The sequence below is a fragment of the Seriola aureovittata genome, chromosome 5 (genome assembly GCF_021018895.1).
Source record: "Seriola aureovittata isolate HTS-2021-v1 ecotype China chromosome 5, ASM2101889v1, whole genome shotgun sequence".
Lineage (NCBI taxonomy): Eukaryota > Metazoa > Chordata > Actinopteri > Carangiformes > Carangidae > Seriola > Seriola aureovittata.
Window position 1 is genome coordinate 5075200 of NC_079368.1, and position 23058 is coordinate 5098257.

The window sequence follows — 23058 nt, forward strand, 5'->3', positions numbered from 1 at the left end:
ATGACACCATGAAAAACATTCAGTAAATAATGTATGACAGTTTTATTTACCTGAAACCAAAGTTCATGTGATACATTGTACAATCATCTCTGAAAATACAGTACAGCAGTTTGGCAAAAAATGCCAATCGAGGGACTGCCTGCCGTTCTCATAGTAAAACGTGTGCATCGCTGCACCGCTGCACGTCTGCCTTCAAGATATGGCAAAATCTGCTCCAAACATGTTGCACATCTCAGTGCAAAGCAAAAAAACAAGTCTGTTTGGTTTTTTAAATATCCCATAAAAGTATTTCCTTAGGAAAGATGAACTGTGTTTTTGAGCTTATTTAACATTTGTACTAATCTGACGAACGTCTATTCTATTTACCAGTACTATACATTGTCTAATACACAAGTCTGGTAAAACAGATGGCTGATTGAGCAGACATGCACCATGGAGTAATGTACAATTTACTGTACACAGTACTAAGATCTTAGTCTAAAAAGATGGCATGAGGATTGTGTCAATCTAAGGCTCTTCATGCAGGAGAATGGAAGGACTGATGAGGTGGGATTGGCTAGTTTTCATCAGACATTTATTTATGGCCATTCTATAAAAAGGATGTATGAACTTTATGAGCCCCTGTCTTCATATCACTTAACTGACATGCAGCTCCTGTAAGATGTGCAGCCCACAACACACATGCACAACACAAAACAAAACCAAAGTTTCTGGAAGTAATTTAGAGTAGAGGTGGGGCTTACTTGGCCTTTGCTGCAAAGAAAAAGAAGAAAGGAAGAATCAAATCAACGGACACAGGAATCACAGGCCAAAGTAAAAGCATCTGAGCGGCAAATAATTTTTGGATTCATCAAAATCTTGTTTTCAATAAGGGTCATGCTGTGGGCAAGCAGAAGATCAGGACAAAAGAAATAAATAAAACAATAACACCGTGTCCTGTAATGTAGTCCTGTAGTGTGGGCACTTAAAGGTCACTGTCTATGTAAGGTGCCTAAACATGCTGCCAGTCTACAATCAGAAACAACCAGCACCAGTGACACTGTGCCAGTTTAAAAAGCAAAAGGCTCATATTTCTCTTCAGCATGTACCTGGCACTTGGTGACATTGAAGACATTTCAACACAAACTCAAACACCTACATTCTCTCCTCTTTTGTACCATTTAATTTATATGTTTACAAACTGCTCGTCCGTTACTGCTGTCATTTTCATACGAGCAGCCGCAGACTGTAAAAGCTGTGTGTGCAACCACATACAGATGAGAATGCTAGTAGTTGGCATGCAGGTCAAAGTGTACTCACTCTGCAGGTTAACAGGTGGAAGGCATTGGAAGAAACAAATGTTAGCTTTGAAACTAAAAGGAAAAAAACCTCAGCACTCACAGGCCTGGGATTACTGGAGCAGTCATGCAGGGAGGCTAAGACCACGCTTAAGAAAACTAGTGTGAAGCTATGGAGCAATTTGTCAACAACAACAACAACGACAACAACAAAAAAAAAAAATCTATACAGAGATTCTACTTTGTGTGCTATGTACAGATATACAGACTCTTCCAATGACGGGTCATTTCAGCCTTTCAGAGGTCTCAGTTCCCGGTGAACTGTCCATGTTGTGCTCAGCTGATAAGACTAACAGCTTCTTGGTGCCGTTTTACATATTCAGGTACAGTATGTGCACATTTTACATACATTATAAAGATTAAGATGCAAAATTAAGACTGAAGGTTGAGACTGAATCTCAAAAATGAAACTTAAAAAAAAAAAAAAAAAAAAAAAAAAAAAATCAAGAGAAATGTGTTTGCTTCAAGTAAATAAATTTAACAACAGGCTGTATCAAAAAATGCTCTGAACAACACTGGGGACATAACTCCATCCCCCTCCTACTCCCTCCAATAACAGAGAAAAGAAAAAGATATTAAACATTAAAATGTGTGTGAGGGCATTTGTCTCTACAGCAAAACAAACTGGTGCTTACCTCAACACTTCAAATGATAGTCTATAAAATGATAGTTAAGACAGATGGGTAGTAATGTGGATATTAACAGCATTGAGGTAGCTGTGCTCTGCCTAATGCAGAAAATAATGAATGAACAAGATGCATGGAGCTCAAAGAATGACTATAGAGATTGGTGCTGGGGCAAATAGATTCAAGTCTTTGCCCCAGAATAAGTATTGTAGTATACGGTCTTCACGTTTACATCCTCTTCACACCCAACAATCTTGTCCCAACAGCCCCTCCCAAAAATTACAAAATATTAATTATTATAAAATAGTGTAAATTCTCTGTACAGCTCAACACACAGCTCCAACACGGTGGGCATCTCTAACTGTTCAAAACAGGGGATCAAAAGAGAGAAAAGCGTGATGGTGAAATAAAACATAAGGACATGTCAGTCAAGTCATTAAACAATGACTAAACCCACAGCCCCTCCCCCATCCCAAAAATATGTAATGGTGAAAATGTCCTAAATACAAAAGATCTGCCAGCAGACAGGCTGTCAGAAGGGGGCGCAAGTGTTGACTGTAAGTTGTTCTGAGTTACTGTAACTGTGTTAAATGTGTGTGTTAATGTCCACTTCACACTGGTGCACAGGGGGAGGGTGTACTAGAGTCAGTCAGGGCCACAACATGGCGGACACATTAGTGTCAGTGCTGTAGATCCACAGCACCAGAGGCAGGGAGATGGCCACGAAGGGCCAGGAGATGCCATCAGCACATGCAGACAGAGAGCAGCCTTTGCCGGCTGGTTTCTCAAGCTGTTTACCAAAATCCAAGTAGTTCCTGGCCATAAACTTTAGCAGCTCATCCAGCAGGATGACTGGCAGGGAGATCTTCAGCACCATCATCCACTGGGTTGTGTCCAGAGGGGTTATCTGGAAGATGACCTGGGAGAGAGAGCAACGGCAGCCGTGATTGAATGTTACAGCTTTTTAATTGCACAGGATTATACGTGTATACGCTGTTTATGGGAGGAGATAAACCTCTACAGTGTCACTGTCACATCCCAGCACCATAATGGTGAATGGCTTCTATTGGTCCATTAGCTTATACCAAACAAGCATGTTCCTTTATGTCTGGAGAATATGATTTGTCGGCCGGGGGGCGTCTCTGTAGCACCACAATGCTTCATTTATGATATGTTGTGAAACATTTGAGCCTTATCAAAGACAATCGCAGCTCCTGTGACTTGGATATTGCAGTCAACCATATTTCGATTTCAATGGTTTTTAATTAATTGTTCGGCCCTTGAATACACTTGTTCACTTTCTTGCACAGATTGAGATGGGAAGACTGACATCATGCTCACATCTGTACGGTTAATATCAAAGCAAATAACAATATTTCCCAAAATGTCAAACAATTCCTTTAAGATGCATACCATATACTGTGATCAGAGTGTCTCAGGTTTGACTCCAGCTAGGGACATTTGTTATGTCGTACCCCTCTCTCCCTCTACTATGCCTCAAAATCTCTTTAGCGCAGAGGTATTACAAAAAGAAAGGAGATCAAGTGATGACAGTTCAATCTAGAAAATTAAGAGCTTGTGAGATGTAGTCAATTTTAAATTCAAGAAATTTTCACTCATCTCCATTACAAAACAGTAGTGAAGCCTGACAACCACAAGGGGGCAGAATGATCCACATAACTCATGAACCTGAAGGAGTCACCAGCTGGACCACCAAGCAGCCAGCTCCTGTCTGAATTTTATTTTTAAATCACTTCAATCAAAATTCAACAAACTGCTTTTGCTAAACTCACAGGCAGAGGTTCCACATAGAGGATGAGGAAGTGGAGGGACATGGAGAGGCAGATGGCCCCCAGCAGCCAAATATTCTCCCAGGGAGGCATCCGCAGCAGGGACTGGTTCTCTGAGAGACTGGACAGGAGAGAACACAGGTGGTTCAATCGTACAGTTCGCCCTCCATCTTCTGAGAGCAAACAATTCTTTGATGAGAGCGTTTCCCCTCTGAGAGGCGGTTACCTGTTCAGAGCATTGCACATCTCGATGGTGACGAGCACAGAGAGGGCCATGGTCATGGGGTAGGGCGATTCGAACACGTGGCAGTCCAGGCCATCGAACTCTGGGTTTTCCGGGCCGCACTGGAGGAAGTGGCTCTGTTGCGAGGAGTGCAGAAGAGTGAGGGGGGAGGCAGAGAGTTGAGGGAGCTGAAGGACAGTTTCTCAGACGGGCAGACTTACCAGCTGGTACAGAGTGAGTTGAGGTCCATCGTCAGAGACTGTAAACCACCAGGCAGCGGCTCCCACTGTGGCTGCACCCACATAGCCTGAGACCAAAGTAACAGCATTATCAAATGACTCAACTTATCAAACTGCATGAAGGCAGATTAAAGGCCCTCCTGATGCTATTACAACAAACCTCCAATGGCCAAGTATCTGAAGAAGAGCCAGCCAGAGATGAGGGGCTCCTTGGCGTTGCGGGGAGGCTTCTCCATGATGTCCAGATCTGGGGGGTTGAAGCCGAGGGCGGTGGCAGGGAGGCCATCTGTCACCAGGTTGACCCAGAGCAGCTGAACTGGGATCAGAGCCTCAGGGAAACCCAGCGCAGCAGTGAGAAAGATGCTTTCAGAAGAAATGAGTCCAATTAGAAAACACACCGACACCCTGCAACAAGCTGTCCATCCTTTTAAATGTAAAGCACCAAAATAAAAACAATTCTACAGTCATCTGCTCCTGAGGAGACTCACCAAACCACCTCCCCCACGTTGGAGGAAATGAGGTATCTGATGAACTGCTTCATATTGTTGTAAATAGCTCTGCCTTCTTCAACGGCGGCCACAATGGAAGAGAAGTTGTCGTCGGCGAGGACCATCTCAGAGGCTGACTTGGCCACGGCAGTGCCAGAGCCCATGGCGATGCCGATCTCTGCCTTCTTCAAAGCAGGGGCATCGTTCACTCCATCACCTGTCTGTAGACAAACCTTTTGTTATTGAGAGCCCATCCCTGTTCTGCGACACCAGCACATCTGCACATGATGTAAGTCCAACAAAGCAAAATAAAGAAGCAAAATGTTTGTCTGTAATAATGATCACTGTAAGAAACCCAGAACAATCAGCTTTCAGACTTCATACCATCGCAGTGATCTCGTCAAATCCTTGCAGGAACTCGACGATCTTGGACTTGTGGGAAGGCTCAACGCGGGCGAAGCAGCGAGCATGAGTCACTGCCTCCCGCTGGGTGTACGGTGAGAGTTCGTCAAACTCTCGTCCGGTGAAGGCCATGCGCTCAATGTCGTCCTCCTCGGTGAGGATGCCGATGCGGCGGCAGATAGCCACAGCTGTGCCCTTGTTGTCCCCGGTGATCATGATGACGCGGATGCCGGCCTGGCGGCACAGCATGATGGAGGCGGCCACCTCCTGTCTGGGAGGGTCAAGCATGCCGACACAGCCGACGAAGGTCAGGTCGGACTGGACACAGAGAGACAAAGACATGACTCAATGTTTGGTACTGCACAGAATACAGCAAATTACAGCAAACACCCAACAACTGTACCAGAAAGTGAACACTCACCTCGTACTCCGAGAATTTGGCGGCGTCAGACAGAATCATGTCCTCCATTTTGGGTGGGCTGTCTCTTGTGGCCAGAGCCAGGCACCTTAGGGTGTCACGACCTGTCCCGTACTCACGGATCACAGACATGATCTTTTCTTTGATCTCTTTGCTGAGGGCAACTTTGCTGTTTCCAACTCTGACATGAGTGCATCTCTCAATGACTCCCTCTGGGGCGCCCTGTGGGGAAGAACAGAGGAATAAAATATTTATAACATGGTAGAAGACTGTCGGGCATCAAAAGCAACGCTGTCAAAGAGTCCCTGCTTCATGTTTCTTTCAGCGTACCTTGACAAACATCTTGCCCATGGATGAACGAGACTTGTTGGGGGTGCAGTAGACAGACATGGACTTCCTGTCTCTGGAGAACTCGAGGGTGAACTCCTTCCTCATCAGCTGCTTGATCACCTGATCACACAAAAGGACAGACAGGGTGAGAGAAGCTGCTGAGTGGGAGCAGTGGAAATGTGCAGTGTGAGCAGGTGAGGGAGTTGGTGTCACTCACCGAGTTGCAGGCGTTAGCTCTGTCAATCTTGGACAGGTTGTGGACTTCAGTGTCGAAGACGTTCATCTTCTCGACCAGACAGGTCAGTGCGGTCTCTGTGGCCTCGCCGACCTTCTCGTACACACCTTTCACCTGAGACATGTTTTATTATATTTATATATATTTTTTTTAAAGTTTTGTTCTAATTATTATACTTTTTTTTTAAATTTTTTTTATTTGAGTGAATGTATTTTATCACAATTGGTTTTCATTTGAATCTTCTTACATATGACTAATTTACACCATGTATTGCAGCGCTTTAACTTTGCATTGCTGTTGTGTAAAGTCCTTAAGAAAGGGAATAAAAATCCTATTGTAAAGTAGTACACTGTACACTTGTGACATGTGAAGGTAGAAGCAGGCAGGGTTCAGACCTCATTGAAGTCCAGGGAGGAGTCGTTACACAGGGCACAGATGGTAGCCAGTTCAACCAGAGCATCATGCTGGGAAGACTTCACTTGTTTTCCATCCTGGTACCTGAGGGTAAGCACAGAGTATTTAGCCTGCGAGTATTTGTGTGTACTTGATATAACAGAAACATTCTCCAATTCTCCTTTCTGTCGTCTCCATTCAAGTGTCTGCAGGTTTAAATATCATCTATAACCCTATATTTTCCCTTTAACCTACAATTCCCCTACCATTAAATCAAATGAGATATTTCAGCTTTCATCTGGATTTGCAGAGTCAGCTGTAAAGTACTCACACTTCTCCCTCAGGTGCGTAGGTAGAACCTGTGATGGTGAACTCTGACAGAGAGCAGCTGTCACCTTCGGCTTTGTTGACGGTGAACATCTGGAGATCAAAGGGGCAGATGGGACAAAAACAAATTAGATTTTTCCCAAAGCACACATCTTTTAATGCCATGATAACACTTGTATCAGCTTCCAGTTTCTTTACTGTCACAGCAGGTGGCAGCAGAAACCACAGAAACCCAGAGTGGATGGAGAATAATTAGCCTGCAGTGTTACAAAGAGTGACTCTGTGAGGGCTCGGCTGGGTGGCCGTCTGCCTAATGTGAGAGAAGGGTGTTTAGTTTCTCTCCAAAAGTAAACAGAAGAAACTGCCAGTGAGCCTGAGTAAAGAGAGAAGCTGTGCCCAAAAGGAAGAAGCTGCAGTGCCAAGAAGCTTCATCCTCTGTGTCTCTCTCACACACACACACACACACACACACACACACACACACACACACACACACACACACACACACACACACACACACACACACACACACACGTAACACAGGTTATGGCAATCGGAAATTTTCATTAAAAATGTTGGGAGACAAATAATTGCATGGTGCAAATATTTTCTCTTTTCAGTGGTTAATATATGTTTCACTGTGAGTCACTATGAACCACAGAAAAACAGCAGTAATTGCAGTATTGTATTTAATCAAGGCCTCCACAACATGCAGCCCAAACAAAACAAAGAAAACAGAGAGCCAAACAACAGTTTGATAAAAAACTGTCACAAGTCTAATTCAGGCTTTGCCAAAGTTCTGAGAAAACACTGAACAGGCAACAGAAGAGGATTAAACTTTATAAATGCTGAAATGTCTTCTCAATGTGGAGCCAAGTAGCACCAGGGTGCCACTCACAGAGACAGAGGAAGAGAGAAAGGAACTACAGGCTGGCTGCTTTGCAGCTCGGTGACGCAAGGTCAGTTATGCAACAGCAGCTCTGCAAGTCATCCAACAGCTCAATGTAGATTAGAGGAGTTGCAGCATGCCGCCGTCTTGTTTAATAACCTGGATACCTGATCACAAGGAATACTCCACTCTCACTGTTTGCACAAACTATATTACCATTTTAGCTGACTAATGTATTGAAAGAGACGTCCACAGTCACAGTCTCTCTAACTGCTGTCACCTTATCCAAACAACAGGCAGCAACAACAACGATGACAAAGCACCAACTACTTAACTGTTCAGCAGTGCACCAAGAGTTTGTGTGTATGACTCACTCTGCAGACAGACATCTGGTTGGTGGTCAGGGTTCCCGTCTTGTCGGAGCAGATGACAGAAGTGCAGCCCAGGGTCTCTACAGATGGCAGACTGCGGACGATGGCATTTTTCTTAGCCATGCGGCGAGTGCCCAGAGCCAGGCAGGTGGTGATCACTGCAGGAAGACCCTCGGGGATGGCGGCCACGGCCAGCGCCACGGCAATCTTGAAGTAGTAGACTGCCCCACGGATCCAGGAGCCTCCATGGACGGGGTCGTTGAAGTGTCCGATATTGATGATCCACACAGCAACGCAGATGAGGGAGATGACCTTGGACAGCTGCTCGCCAAACTCATCCAACTTCTGCTGCAGGGGGGTCTTCTCCTGCTCAGTGGCTGCCATCTCGTCACGGATCTTACCAATCTCAGTGTTAACGCCAGTGGCGACAACCACACCCACAGCCTTCCCAGCAGCAATGTTGGTACCCTGAATGAACAAGTATATACATGTTGGCTCAAGTACATTCGATAAGATCTCACATCTTCAAATAACAACAGGAGCGGGTTTTTCCAGGAAATTGAAAGAAACTAAACAAACAAGTTAAAGGACATCAACAGGATGTGTGATAACTTGTCCACCAGAGTTGAGCTTACAGAAAAGAGCATGTTCTTCTTGTCCTGATTTACAGCACGTGGGTCGGGCACAGGGTCGGTGTGTTTGATGACAGAGACGGATTCACCTACAAAGACAACACAAGGTATCAGGTTAAATCAGTTTGCATGAGATGATCTACGGAACAAAGCACAGCCAATTATCTCTACAGAGAGATCTATGGTGCACACACACACACACACGCACGCACGCACGCACGCACGCACGCACGCACGCACGCACGCACACACGCACACACACACACACACACGCACACACACACACACACACACCTCTGGGCTCATTCTGCAGCCACTTCAAATGATCTTGTTCATGATCACCCTGCAATTCTGGATTGATCCATTAATCTTGTGTGCTATTATTTTGAAAGAAACGGAGCATCAGTGGAGAGTTTAAAATGAGTTTACAGCTGAGTAATGTTTTATATCAAAGATCCATCTTCAGTATGAAATAAAACCTCCCTGAAGCCTCAAATAAAAACACATTGAACTCAGTGTGTGCTGGTTACAACTGCATTTTTAATCCACGTTGCTCATAGCAGCAAAAGCTATAATTTAGGAAGGGAGAGGTCATATCTGAAAACTACTTCACTGATATGGTAAACAGCACCAACAGGGCTGGGTGGTGACGTTTAAGCCTTTGTATGCAACAATGAGCAGCCTCATTAAGTAAGACATAGCTGACATCTTAGTCTTTAGCTTTAAACCTGTGTGACTTTCTATTTATTACTGAATAACAAACACAGTGACAGGCTGTGGTAAAAAGGTAAGCGTGCAATAAGAATAATAATTTGAAAAAAAAAAAAAAAAACATGACAGCTGGAAAGCAAACTAATCAATAAATCTATTTTTAAAAAGATCCATGTTATCAGGAGAAACTGAGAATTGAATTGATAAAAATGGCAGATGGACATAATTTTATAGAAATGCCTTACCGGTCAGAATGGACTGGTCGACCCTCAGGGTTGTTGATTTGATTGAACAGATTCGGATGTCAGCAGGTACCTTGTCTCCAACTGTCAGAAAACAGATTCACATGAAAAAGACATCAAATAAAAATAACAAAAACATTAAAAACATGATATAAAATCTATTGGAAATAAAACAAAGCAGTTCAAATTATTTTAAATAAAGTCTGTGACTGAAAGCTCACGTCGAACTGTCACATTACACAATAGCCAAACACTGGAGATTTGACTCCAGCTGTATAGTGAACTGCACAGAGCTGTTTGTGTGTGCTCAGGCTAAATGAAGATTTAACAGATGACATATTGTCTATTTTCTGCAGGCAGTAACTCAGCATTAGTGTAAACTAAACTGATGGAGCATGGCTCATTATGGGATGGTTGCTGTGCCAAACAACAGCAGAGCGGTGTTGCCATCGCTGTAGGGAGAGAGAAGGAGAGTCAAAGAAAGAGGAGGAAATGAAGGACTTGTGAGCCATAAAAGGCCCGTCTCAAAGGAAAAGGCCAATTTGGGTACATCGAAATTGCAGTGACCCAATTCAGCTTCCTAATGGTACATAAAGGCAATGGAAACTGGGGAACTGGCTCAGGCTATGGCACAGTTCTGTGGGCGTAGTCTACATATAGGCCTACCTAGTTAAAAATGCAAATTGTGTCAGATTATTACAAAAACACTCCAGCCAGGATGGTGATATAGTTAGAATCCAATCCCCACACAAGTCTAACAAATATCTGAGAATCTAAACAAAACATCAAGACCAAGCTGAAGTGAAAACTCAAACTCTGAAAAAAAAAGAAAGAAAATGAGCAGAGAAAGATTTGATAAAAACATACCAATGTCAAGATTCCCATTTGAGGAAACACGAACAGTAATTCAAAACCCCCCATGCCCTTGAGGGAAGGGAGGGGGAAATAGCAATGGGACCAACAATACATGCAGCCAAAAATGGGAAAAGCATTTCAATATGTTCCCCAATGTGGTGATCAGGTTTAAATGCGGCCGTATGATGGCAGCTGTTTCCTCATCATTGCCCCGGCACAGAAAGAGACAAGGAGACAAAGTCTGGGTCTCCACATCACCTCAAAGTCTTTTAAAGTCTAGACATTAGGAATACAAGTCATCACAATCCCGTATCACCTCACTAATCCATGTCTACATTTTCACACATGTCCAAATTAATGTACAGCCTTTAACAGTTACATGCATTTCAACACTCTTGCTCCACGAGTGTCGACTTCTCACTATGACACACAACCCTGTGAGAAGTTGGATAACTGTCAACTCATTTGATGTCCTGACAGTGGTGCCAGGAACTCTGATCGGTCAGCAGGCATTGGCCAATCAAGACACACAGTGACAGCTTTTCTGAGAAGGACTAATGTTGAGCTCAGTTGCATCTTTAAACCGTTTGAACCTGGAACAACGGGCGCAGTGGAAGCTTCACTTCTGGGAAGGTCATGCACCCTCGCTCACAGATGGAACAATGCAGGCCCGGGGTCATTTACAACCAAATTAAGACTAGAGCTAACCTCCTGATGGCATGGATCAATCTTGCTCCTTCACTGAATACAGAAACCCATCTCGTAGCAACTCTCTTAAGGGAAACGAGCCCCATCCCTTAAAGAGATTAAAAAGATTAACCGTAGCTGCGCCGCAGGAACAAAAAGTGAAATGTTTTCTTTAGGAGCCAAAAAGCTTTACAATTACATGCTAGATGGTTGTGCAACGCTTCCTGTGCTAAGTCATTACTTTTGAAGAAATACTACTCTGAGAGAGTGCTGAGCCAAGACACAAGGCTAGAGGGACAGGTTTCTTACAATGGCGCTTGTGGTTGTTCTCATATAAAGAAGCCAGTGCTTAGTGTGAAAACTGGGTGACACTGAGACACTGGAATTGTCCCGAGGCTGTGTTAAACTGCAGACCTGCTCTGATGAAGTGTGTGTATATCATCTGTCCCTTTGTGTCAACATCCTACTTGGTAGTAGTCCAAGCATCTCCTCAGGCATGACCACTTTTTAACCTTTGCGCCTGCCAACAGGTCACACAGTCCACAAATTTTAGAGTGACAAAAGCTCGGCCCTTGTGATATATTGCACCCAGTATGACTCCCAGAGGTGCCTTATAAAACAGACCTTTCAACAGCAGGCAAGGCGGCAACTGAACCGAAGCCGTCAGTGGTGACTGGCACCTGGCTCCGCCGTGTATTAGGTGACGGCGTGCAGTTCGGCAGGCCAGGCTTCCTCAGGGCCGGCCAGGAGGATACATGTGCTGATGGCAGCTGAACAAAAGACTGACCTTCTGTCATGTTGAGAGGGCAATTTCAGAACGGTCAACGGGTGAAGCGTCCAGCAGCTTTCCAACGCAGCTCCGACTGATTAACTCACTGGCTGCATTTACATTTGGACTGAACAATAGAAAATCATGTTGTGATTATTGTAGTATATATTCTAATTGCGATATGAGTCATGATTTCAGTTGGAACACTAATTTTTGCAGAAAAAAAAAAAGTGAGATTTTTGTTGGGTCTTGTAGCAAACAAACATGTTGCTTTACATCTGGAGAATATGATTTGAAGGCCAGCGCATTTCTATAGCACCACAATGTTTCATTTATGGTCTGTTGTGACACATCCTACCTTTATCAAAAAAATTGAAGCTCTTGTAATTTGGATATTACACTTAACCATATTGTGATTTCAATAATATTATGATTCATTGTTCAGCTCTTATTTACATGTGTACAGTAATGCAATGTCCAGATGGATGTATGATTTAAAAAAAACAATAAAAAACAAACAAACAGATAAAACCTTTGACTCTTTGCTTTTCTTTGCTCAATGTAGATTTTTTTCCTTCTAACCTTTGGTAGCCAGGTACACCAGAGAATCTGTGTTACCATGACTCATCACAATCAATAGTGAAATAAAACTGATTAACTTCTTCCTGCAAATGAGGCTTTGCCATGGGCGCTACCTTCTACTCTCTTATCTATATCACAAGTGTGTTTTTAGATACATGTATAGATTGAGTGCAGGAGTCCTACTTTTTTGCCCACAGTGTTAGTAAATGGCCAAAGTCACACGTGAGTTTCACTGTTTCATGAACAAACAAGAGCAGGGTAAGTAATGTTTAGTTAGCAGCCGGCTGATGGGAGACAATATTTACCAACAGCTGACTAGTTCCTTGACTAGTGAACACATGTCAGCTGACTATGGGAGTTGATCCGCACCTACGACCTCAGTAATGTAAGCACCATCTCCTCACTGTCTCCCTGAGATCTCTGCCTTTCCTTTGTCTGCTATGAATCTTAAGAAGCAGCAGGCTGGGCCTCCACATAGCAAGCAACTGTTTCTGTTGCCATAGTAACAAAACTTGTCCCAGGACTGGGAGCATTAAAACTACTGTCAAAATTAACTGGGAGTTTAATAGAGTGAAGCAAAAAAAAATTACATGTAGGTTAAGCAAGACACAATCAATTCTGGGTTGGAATCAAAATCAAGACTCCAAACACTACACTGACCTTTTAAAAGAGCATTCACCACAGCCCACACATATACACTGCAAACAAATTAGAGTCTGGACTTTGGACTTCTGTGGTGACAGAGAAAAACATATTGTGAAAGCAGGAAAGCATTATAGAAAAGATTTTAGCACAGTGAATGTAGTGCAATATAAATATCAAACAAAACAAAAACACTTTGTCTATCGTGTTCTTGCAGCCATAAGACATTAAAATGTTAATGTGAGTTTAAGTGTAGACTTCTTGGTTCAATAAAAAACTGCAAACAACAGGACAGAGGTGGACATTCTTCTCATGTCTTAACACTGTCAGTAGTGGTCCCTCAGTAAAACCTTTCTTGGGCTGTAACCTCACAGCTTAGCATGGATTCCCAGCCGGCAGTGCACTACATGACTGGTGCAGTGGAGTTTATGTGTTTACAGATATTGTTTATGCAGAACTTTACATGCATGTAAATGAAACCTCTCTGCCCTTCAGCAGGACTTCATGTGAGGTTTTTGCATTGTTAAAGTCTGATTCCCTGGTTGGCAAGATGAGGCCATTTTTCTCCGTCTTGCTGACAAGTCAGGAACCTTTGCCAAAAGACAGTCCCTCAGTGGCAACGACGCTTGCCAGACCACATTAAATGCCACATACTATCCATGGTGTCTGGAATCTTAGTGGAGGCTGCGGGTGCTGATGGGTAGGGTCGCTGTGCATTGAACATGGCGGGGTGGGACAGTTACCCACAAAGCGCTTCCCTATAAGGTCATCTCTCTCCAACACAATGAGAGCTGATGAGAGATCCTCCCCCGTACGCTGCCCCCCACACTAGCCCCCGTCACTACCAGACTCCACAACTTCACAGGCAGCAGAGAACAAACCCACTGAGCTCTGCTGCTCTGAGAAAAGGCCAACGTCCAAATCTGCAAGCTCTCAACACCAAAATCTAAACTGGCAGCTATACAGTGAGCGCTTTCTTATGAGGGAGCCTTAAAACCCCCTGGAAGGAGCTAGTGAACCACACGTGATCGGCTAACACCAGTTTTAGGAGTTAGTTAAATGGAGCAAGGTAATTCTTTATCAGATTTTGTCTGCTGGCACTTATTCTCCTAAAACATGCACCAATCTAGATCACAGTAAAAACCTGGTGGATAATTAGTGCCAATTTCTGAATCTAAACTATTCAGGCAAACTCACTGACCTGAATGTCAGTGAGATAACTACTGGAACAAACCATGGATTAGTTGTGATGTACCACTGCATGATTTGGCTGAGCTGCATTGTTGTGAACAAGTATTTTATCACTCCGACAAGAGCGGTCAAAGGACTCCAGAGGAGAGCAGACTGGACCGAGACCAGCACAGATCAGATTTGGGGAAAAAAAAACCAAAACAAAACAAAAAAAAAAACTAGCATTAAATGATCTATTTTAGATAAAAGTCTGAGAAATGCATTACAGAGGATGTTATTTCCATGACATTAAACATATTTCAGTGAGTGTGCGACTGTGAGGCTGATACAGTGATGGGGGGTGTGAGTAGGAGGCAGCATTCAAACCCACAGCAGGGCCCTGAAAGGGAGCAGCACAAATCGGCTGCAGGCTATTCTTCTCACGGCTGAAGTAGCCACAGAGGACTTGTCTCTGTGTCCTCTACCTCGGCTCAGCAGCCGGCCGGCCGGCATCTGCGTCATCACACTCCTCCTCTGCATGGCAGGGGTCACTTTGGAGCTTCAGGGAAATATTATTCATAAAAAGAAAAAAAAAAAAAAGGAGCCTGACAGAAAGCATTGTAAAAGATATTTGGAGGATTTGGGAGGTAAGCTGAAGCTGATGAGCGTCTCCTGACTGCAGGATAAAACATCCGGTTCTGCTGCTTGCTGGGCTGCTTTTTTGAGTAAGCCTCAAGCTACTGACAGCAAAGTCTCCAGCTACCTTCATCAAGAGTTTTTCAATAACTAGGTCTCTAATATGCAAGAGGAAAGTGCATCTGACTCACCAGTTTCTCTTTAAACTTGAGCCTAATATTTAAGCTCTCCATGCTTAGCTTCTTTTGCAACTTGTAATCAAAATGTTATGATTAGCCCTGTCAACCGAAAACTAATTATATACAGTATATAAACACATTAAAACAGAAATAAATGGTACATTAAAGCCTTGTGCAGTCCTGCTCCATTTGCCCTTGTCAAGGTTACTGAGGAGTCCTGCTGAACACTGTCCCACGTCACCCACTGTATCAATGTTTCCCAGAGCAGGATGGGAGGGGCATGCAAGGGGTGGGACCAGACACCTGTCATCTTCACGACTGTCACTGCCTCTATAAATACTGCATTCCATAATCTAAATGGCCTATGACAGCTAAAAATAAAACCTACCACTATATACAGAAAAACTATGCATCACTTCAGCGGCTTAGGGTTAAACAGAGTATCAAGATAACGCTAGTGTTTTAAGGACTCCAGCAGTCCTCAACACATCCGCCTCTGTTCATCCCTCTGCAGAATTATGTATTATGTGTCTGTGCCATGAGGGAAACAGCACTCTTTAAAAAAAAAAAAAAAAAAAAAAAAAAAAATCAAAGCTTTACATCCTCAGGATTTCAGCTGCTGAAATACGCTGACTGGACCTCAGCTGCATGAATCACTCCAGGGCTCAGCTCACATACTGCATGAGGAGGAAATCTGTTGAGATGGGACGAACTGTGACGATGCAGTGGCATTCATTTCACACACACACCCTTTGTGACCCTGGGTTAATAAGAACATCTCAAAATACATTATTCTTGCAGGGTGTGTCACCTCTGCAGTTGCACTTGGGGATTGGGGGGGGGGGGGGGGGGGGGGGGGGGGGTTTTCAACTTGAGCTTGTGCTAAATGTGATCATGACCATACCTGGTCTCATTTGATCTGTCAACAGTCTGCTTTATCTGAGGCTCAGTGAAACGCAGACGAGGAACTATCATATGAAGAACACCAGATCTCTTTGATGTCCAAAAAAACTGAATATGGACAAATACCCTCTTTCACAGCCAAACAAACTATTCTTGATAGAAGCTGCAGTGGCATTTAATTGCCAAATCTCTGAATTTCAAGGTTTGTTCCAGTCTGGTTCATGTGATATCCAGATGTTCCCTGGGCCTGAGGAGTCTACATATGAAACCGACATCTAAACCTTTTCACATCTCTGTTAGTTGGTGGTATAATCTAAGCAACAACAGTATTATTTTAGAATAAAGTTAAAACAATAACAAAAGCAACAGAGTTGTGTCCATTTAAACAAGCACAAAATCAAGAGCATGTCAACCTACCAGCAACCTCTACGATGTCACCAGGCACGATGTCTCTGGCCTTGATCCTCTGCACAGTCTTCCTGTCCTGCCGGTACACTTTCCCCATCTCAGGCTCGTACTCTTTAAGTGCCTCAATGGCATCCTCAGCGTTGCGTTCCTGGTGAGGTGAAAACAACATTTAGTGCCATCACTTCTGATTTGCCTGTTCTTGGTTCTACTGGACTGAACATAACAGGAACTCACAATTCTGAGTGCAATGTTTGTTTAATCAGGTTGGGCTTGGGGACATTGAGGTGTTAAGTATATGGAAAATTGGACTATAAATCACATCATTTTCTGCCTCTTGATGTTTTTCAATTTTTCCTTCACCGGCATCTTCATCAGCAACAACACAACATCACTCAGAGCGGACTGCCCACACATTTTAAAAATAAGTAAATAAACCAGCCTCATATGTTGGTGAGATTCAAGAGGACAACTTAGGGACTGTTCCTTTTCAAGAGGAAGTCATCTTTGAGACAAAAACAACTCTCAGTAGAGAGTGTTTAGCTACAGTGCCAGTGAAGTATAACAAACTGCAGCAGGCTGCCACACTGATAGATGCATTTAATTCATCACCAGCGAACCATTATGTGCATTTTCAAAAGTCTTGTCATTGATTTACACCCAACTCCAGCTGTGTCTTCTCTCTAGATCACTAATTTCTGTTGTCACTGGTGACTGCATTTCAGATTGATGTATACACTTCACTGCCAAGTGTATTAGGCTCATACCATCCAAATACATAAGTCTTTCTGTCAGAGCTGGGCTGATTCAACATTTTGGACACTGCAGTTCATGATAATATTGCACTGGATCAGATTGCATGATTAACTTGTTGAGTAATGATTAGATAATTATTAGAAGACTGTTGTGCTCAACTGCAATGGATGTAGCTAATATCAGTGTTGATACAGGCTCACACTGACAGGCAATAACTTTCAATAGCATGGTGACCTTAGGCAATATATCACATTTTAAAGGCTTTGAAATGAGTTTAAATGCTGGCTTATTGTTTTCAGATATTATCCTTAAGTGTCTGTTTCAACCCCTACAAAAAAGCAGGTAACATGTGCAACTAATTACAGAAAAAACATAATTCTGTTGTATAATGAAATTTGACTTACTTCAATACAAATGCATTATATTTGGAGAAATAAAACTAGAAGAAAAAACCCCAGTGATTTCCAGGCCTATTCCCCAGATACAAAGGACATGGCGTTGGATTTGAATAGTAATGTCCCAGGATGTCAAAGTTTCTCACCTGCCACACTCCGACAATGGCATTGGCTATAAGAATGAGTAAGATTACAAAAGGCTCCACAAAGGCTGTGATAGTTTCTTCCCCCTCTTCAAACCAGGCCAGGACCTGAAAACAGTACGAGAAGAACCAAGCATTAACTATTAAAAACATTTCACAGAACAATTTTTTTTTTTAAATAAAAAAAATCATGAAAGAACAAACAAAGTTCTTCATAAAAGATAAACGGCTAAGAAATCACATCCTTGATAGAAGAGAGATATGCACGGACACAGTCACAAATTACGCATTCAAATTAACTGGACAGGTTTTTATCTCTTAAATAGACCTGACATCAAAGCCAGTTAAAATCAGACTTGAACTCAACACTCTCCTTTCCTAAACCGAAAGTTTCTTTAGTATTTAGTCGTTAACAGCTGACCACTTATCTAAGGAACACTAGCAATACATTTATTCACTGTGAGAAACTGTTGTTATTCTCCTGTGGATATTTGTAATTATTGATTTTTTTAACTGCCAACACTGGACAGTCCATTTAATATGTAGGAATAATAGGAAATTCATAAGCATTTGATTCCCTGATGCAATTATATCAACCATCAAGAAGACTGTAAGAACTCAGATTTACACAGTTTGACCTCTATTAAGTGGAACTACTTTAACATTTCCATTTCAGGCAGTGATAAACTGATGTCCAAATGGATTATTTAAGGACTGGTCTCAACACTGTTGCCTATATTATACTATAATGTCTCACTGCCTGCAAAATATACTACATTTTTCTGACCTGGAGTCTCATTTGGCTTGTTGTCCCTGAGAAAATTGTCCTAAAATTACCCTGTGTGTCACAAGCAATTAGTTAATGTCCCATAATGTCATTCAGTTATCAACCTCAGTAAGAGCCGAGTGTTTGGCTGCGTTGGATAACAAAGACTTTTTATGACATAACTTAAATGGCAAACATAACTCTTAATAGCGGTGACAGCATAAAAGCACGGGGCTCAAAAGTGCCTTGCTGTATGTCAGAACACAACCAAGACATTTACATCTCTCATATCTATACTAAGGCTGCAACTAACAACCTCTTTCATTATGGTTTAATTTATTAATTATTTTTTCAATAAATCGCTTAGTCATTTTTACTATAAAATGTCAGAAAACTGTGAAAAAGCCCCAGTTGAAACCTTAAATATCTTGTTTTATCCAACCAATAGTTGAAAATCAGAAGATATTTAGTTTACAATTATATAAAAATAGACAAAAGCAGCAAACTTACACTGGAGAAGCTGGAACAAGAGAATGACGGACATTTCTGCCTTATAAATTACTTTAATGACATTTGGAAATTACTTTTCTGCCCATCAAATAATCAGTTAATTGTCTGTTAACTGTTTCAGCCCTAACATTTAAACTGACATGCAAAGGATAAAAAATCTTTATAGTAATTAATCTCATTAAATAATGTATTTTTAAAACAAGGGCAGGCTCTTAATAACTCTTCTGTCGACACAAACTGGAATCATTCAAACAGAACTGAAGACAACTTTTAATTGAGTCTATAGATTTAGATGAGAGAAACTACTTCAATAGCCAGTGGTTTAGCTTTTCTGATTTTGATTTTCTTCCATATTCCTTGAGTATACATTAAAGAATGGGAGTTAATATATTTATGTTGAGGTGGGTGTGCACATTTGTCTGATGAGAGCCCTCCCACTGAGGGGTGAGGGCCCAAATTTGGTCTTGAGTGGTGCTCTGTTCCCCTGTCAGACAGCAGCCACTGACACCTCTGTATCACCTGACCGGGCACCACACGCTACATACCAACTTGGACACACACACCGACACACACACACACGGTTATCAAAATCTTCTTCAGACATGTGTTAATGTAGCGTGTAGTCGATTCAAAGAACATGAAAGAAGTAAAGTTGCAAAAATGAATCACACATTGCTCCATGCCAGACATTAAATATAGTTTTTGATCCATCACAGAAAGAAACAAAACATTGTTATTTGATGTGACATTACAACAATAAAAGTGCTACTGTTGTGTGAAAATGTTTGATTTAGCTTTTGAAAACGTTCGGACACACGCTGATGTGGTGCTATTACATTATGGCAACCCACCATCAAACATTTATGTGTCTGGCACCAAAAGACAGCGTCCCAAGCGAGCTCAGGATAAGTCATTACACAGCAGCCATGCTTGACGACTCAGATGTCTTACTTGGCACATGGTGATAGCAACTCAATGCTGCTACTGCTGTTGTCACCATTCTTCAGATGGGTTGCTGGCCTTCTCAGCTGTTTAGCTCTCTAATATGCGAGTGTAACCTCAGCCAGGTTATACAAACTGAAGACGTTCACACTTCAGCACTATGCAATACATAAACTGTCCCCTGCCATTCATCACACAGAGCTTAATAATAATCCGATCTGCAATTTTGACTTAACGTAAACACTCTTTCAGTCAGAGGTGGGAAGGGAAAGCTATTTGTAGGATGCAGTAACTTGTCCTGAGATTCCCTTAGGTTTTTATTCCATATGTACATCATCTCTCTCATTTACTGGACACAGCATGGAGGATATAACAAGATAGGGGGGTAACAGGGAGAATCAAACAGATCAGCAGGTCAAGAATTGACATAAATTCATAATGTCACAAGCAGAGGAGGTTGTTAGTCTACATGGTGTAAGATAGTGTGATAAATCCTGCATTCTCAACAGGACTGTGTTGTATCCAACATTATGAAATAAAAAAAAAAATCTAAAAAAAAAAGGTATACTTACAAAAGATATACACGCAGCCAGCAGAAGAATTCGAACAAGTAAATCTTCAAACTGTTCAACGACAAGCTCCCATAAAGATTTCCCTGCAGAGGAAGGAGTTGGTTAAAAACAATCCATCACAGAAAGGTGTTATCATAAAATGACAGTAACAGTAGTGACAGTGACAGTACTGATTACCTTCTTCAGCTGGTAACTCTAGAGGGCGAAGTCAATCCAGGGATGGCACATGAAACAGATGAAAAAGAAAGAAGAAAAGGTGGGTAAGTGGTACATAATCTCAGTTCCTGTTTCTTGATGGGGAACTGGTTCCTAGAACAAGAGTATGTTCTGTGTAACAGAGGGCTAAGAGAGCCAAATCTCAGACTAGCAAGTTGGTGCACACATACTGTATAATGGTGGAGGTTTAGTCCTGTAGCCTTAAAGTGATGTAGTGGAGGTGTGTGTGGATATGTCTAACCATTAAATGTCAGTATAAATGAGAACCAATCATGTTGCAATAATGTAATGCAGTTTTGTAAGATCCTATTCATATATCTGGCTTAAAGTTCCAACTATGGCATATAAAATAAGATTTATTACACAATAGGAAATCAATATAAAGGTCAAAGTGATTTAATGGGAGGTGGGTATAACCTTCATGATCTCCCAGGTTATATTAATTTAAAAACAGCTGTTTAGGCCTGGGACAAGAGAGATTAACTCAGCCGCATAAGGTTACTCCAGTGATCCCGTGGCCACTGTTCAGTGTCAAATAACTGTTGGATCTCCAGGCACGTGCGCCAAGGTGTTGCACTTTGAGCAACATTAGCGTGGCTGCTGTGTTCAACAATATCACCATATTTTACAACCACGGTCAACAATGTCACAATGAGGTTATGTTTAACAATGTTATCACCGTCCACAGCGTCACCATGACACAATGCTACACACTGAAACCATGTCCAGAATGGCTACAATGTCCCCATGTTCAACAAAGCTACAATGTCCTCTAAGTAATCACTGATTTGTTACTGTGTAAGAGATGGGAAACCCTCGAGGTCACCAGTGATGACCTCACTTTATGAAGCCGGGTAACACCGGCCGGCTGATGGTGTTGCTGACTTTTACCCCATATACTGAATACTGTGCCCGCACTGCCCCATGATACAATGACAAGACATTTTTGAGCCGTGTCTCATTCACAACAGCGGCGTCTGTGGAAATACATGGTTTAAATTGTCGTACCGTTTAGGCCCCATTTCTCCTTCTGTCGTTTCACCTCGTCCAGGGAAAGTCCAGTGCTTTCATTGACGCAGAAATAACTGTAAACTTCTTCCACACTCTTGGTGTGAGCGTTCTCCATGGCGGACGGACGGCTCCTTCCCACACAACGTTACCCAAAAACACAGCCGTATGGCACCTTCTGGCACTTTAAAACTGTTAGTACTTTCAAAGGAATAAGGAGTTTATCAGCAGATAGCTGTGCTTTCACACTCGGGTGGCTATCGAAAGCTATTGACCGCGGTCTAACGTGTTCCCCTGGCCACTGTTGAGATTCTTCACGCGAATTACGGAGAAAAAAACCAAATTCCTCTTCCCTCTCTGGAGGAAGATTACTCTGAGCAGCCTCTTATCTCCGGAAATGGTGGGAAAGTGTCTGCAGCAGTGTCCTGCGTTAAGGACTGCATTCACCCGGTCCGGTCCTCCTGCGTGCTACCGTGCCGTGCCCTGCCTCACCGTGGCGCAGCTCTCTGTGGCTCCACACGGTCCTGACAGTCTGGTTTTATTAAAGCGCCTCACTGCTGCCCCTCTTCCCTGCGCTGCATGTGGACTAATGCCATTGGACGAGCGGTGTCAGCTACGTTCAAACCAGGGAGACGAAAAAACACAGGAAGTAACCAGGAAATGAAAAGCTGGAACAACGTTTATCCCATCCAAACCATGTGGATTCTGTTGTATGTAAGTTGACACACTTGGGTCAGTTTACATTCATTTTAGTGTTTCCTATTGCTCGCCGTATCTGGCTGGTGACACTGCCGTTTTGTGCTGTACATTTATGAGTGGCATCACTATTTCCGATCCCACCCCGTGATAGGCTTTATTAAAAGGCAACATATGACGTAGTATGGACGCTGACAGTAAAAAAACAAAACAAAAAACAGCTTTCTTTTTTATCATGACGTAGACTCAGAGATGGCCCGTTCAGGGAACCAATGTAAATGTGTTGCTCACAGTGTAGTATGAGTATAACCTGTTTGCATAGATTCACAGATTACTTTACACAATTCCCTCAGACTACAGGCATCCCATTAGAGAGGTCCCATGTCTTATTGTATTACTACCTCATTTACACTTGACTCGGGCCCCTTGTTTTTCTTTGACAGGAATGAGTTCATGAAAAAAAAAAAAGATGAACCACAGATCAACGTCTCAGGCATGTTACACCAGCTAGAGCAAAGAAAAACCACTGCCTCAAGTTTTTTCTCCAGAAACAATTAATAAAGCCAGGCTATC

At 42.6% G+C, this 23058-nt stretch overlaps 1 protein-coding gene across 2 annotated transcripts; it reads right to left on the reverse strand.

Moving 5' to 3' along the window:
• Positions 1-27: 27 nt before the first annotated feature.
• LOC130169145 (sarcoplasmic/endoplasmic reticulum calcium ATPase 2-like) lies at positions 28-22335 on the reverse strand. 2 transcript variants are annotated; one of them, XM_056375615.1, is made up of 21 exons: positions 21790-22335; positions 20743-20760; positions 20566-20648; positions 17779-17883; positions 16494-16632; positions 9657-9737; positions 8704-8789; positions 8072-8536; positions 6813-6901; positions 6484-6586; positions 6071-6202; positions 5854-5973; positions 5527-5745; positions 5088-5423; positions 4704-4924; positions 4376-4578; positions 4198-4283; positions 3980-4113; positions 3757-3874; positions 2762-2882; positions 28-753 (listed from the first exon to the last, which is right to left on the reverse strand). In XM_056375615.1, exons 1-21 carry the CDS (start codon positions 21905-21907, stop codon positions 740-742), a joined length of 2991 nt encoding a protein of 996 aa, XP_056231590.1. In that variant the 5' UTR covers positions 21908-22335; the 3' UTR covers positions 28-739. The 2 variants fall into 2 exon arrangements, with proteins under 2 accessions (XP_056231590.1, XP_056231589.1); XM_056375614.1 differs by having other exon boundaries at positions 28-2882; positions 21790-22333.
• Positions 22336-23058: the final 723 nt, after the last annotated feature.

What these genes read in the sequence shown, in the direction of transcription:
- LOC130169145 (XM_056375614.1), bottom strand. Translation starts at nt 21,907, where the DNA reads ATGGAGAACGCTCACACCAAGAGTGTGGAAGAAGTTTACAGTTATTTC. An exon ending in CGACCAGTCCATTCTGACCG is followed by an intron (nt 8,790 to 9,656) that starts GTAAGGCATTTC and finishes TTGTCTTTGTAG; the next exon opens with GTGAATCCGTCTCTGTCATC. An exon ending in TCTATGTGGAACCTCTGCCT is followed by an intron (nt 2,883 to 3,756) that starts GTGAGTTTAGCA and finishes TCTCTCTCCCAG; the next exon opens with GTCATCTTCCAGATAACCCC.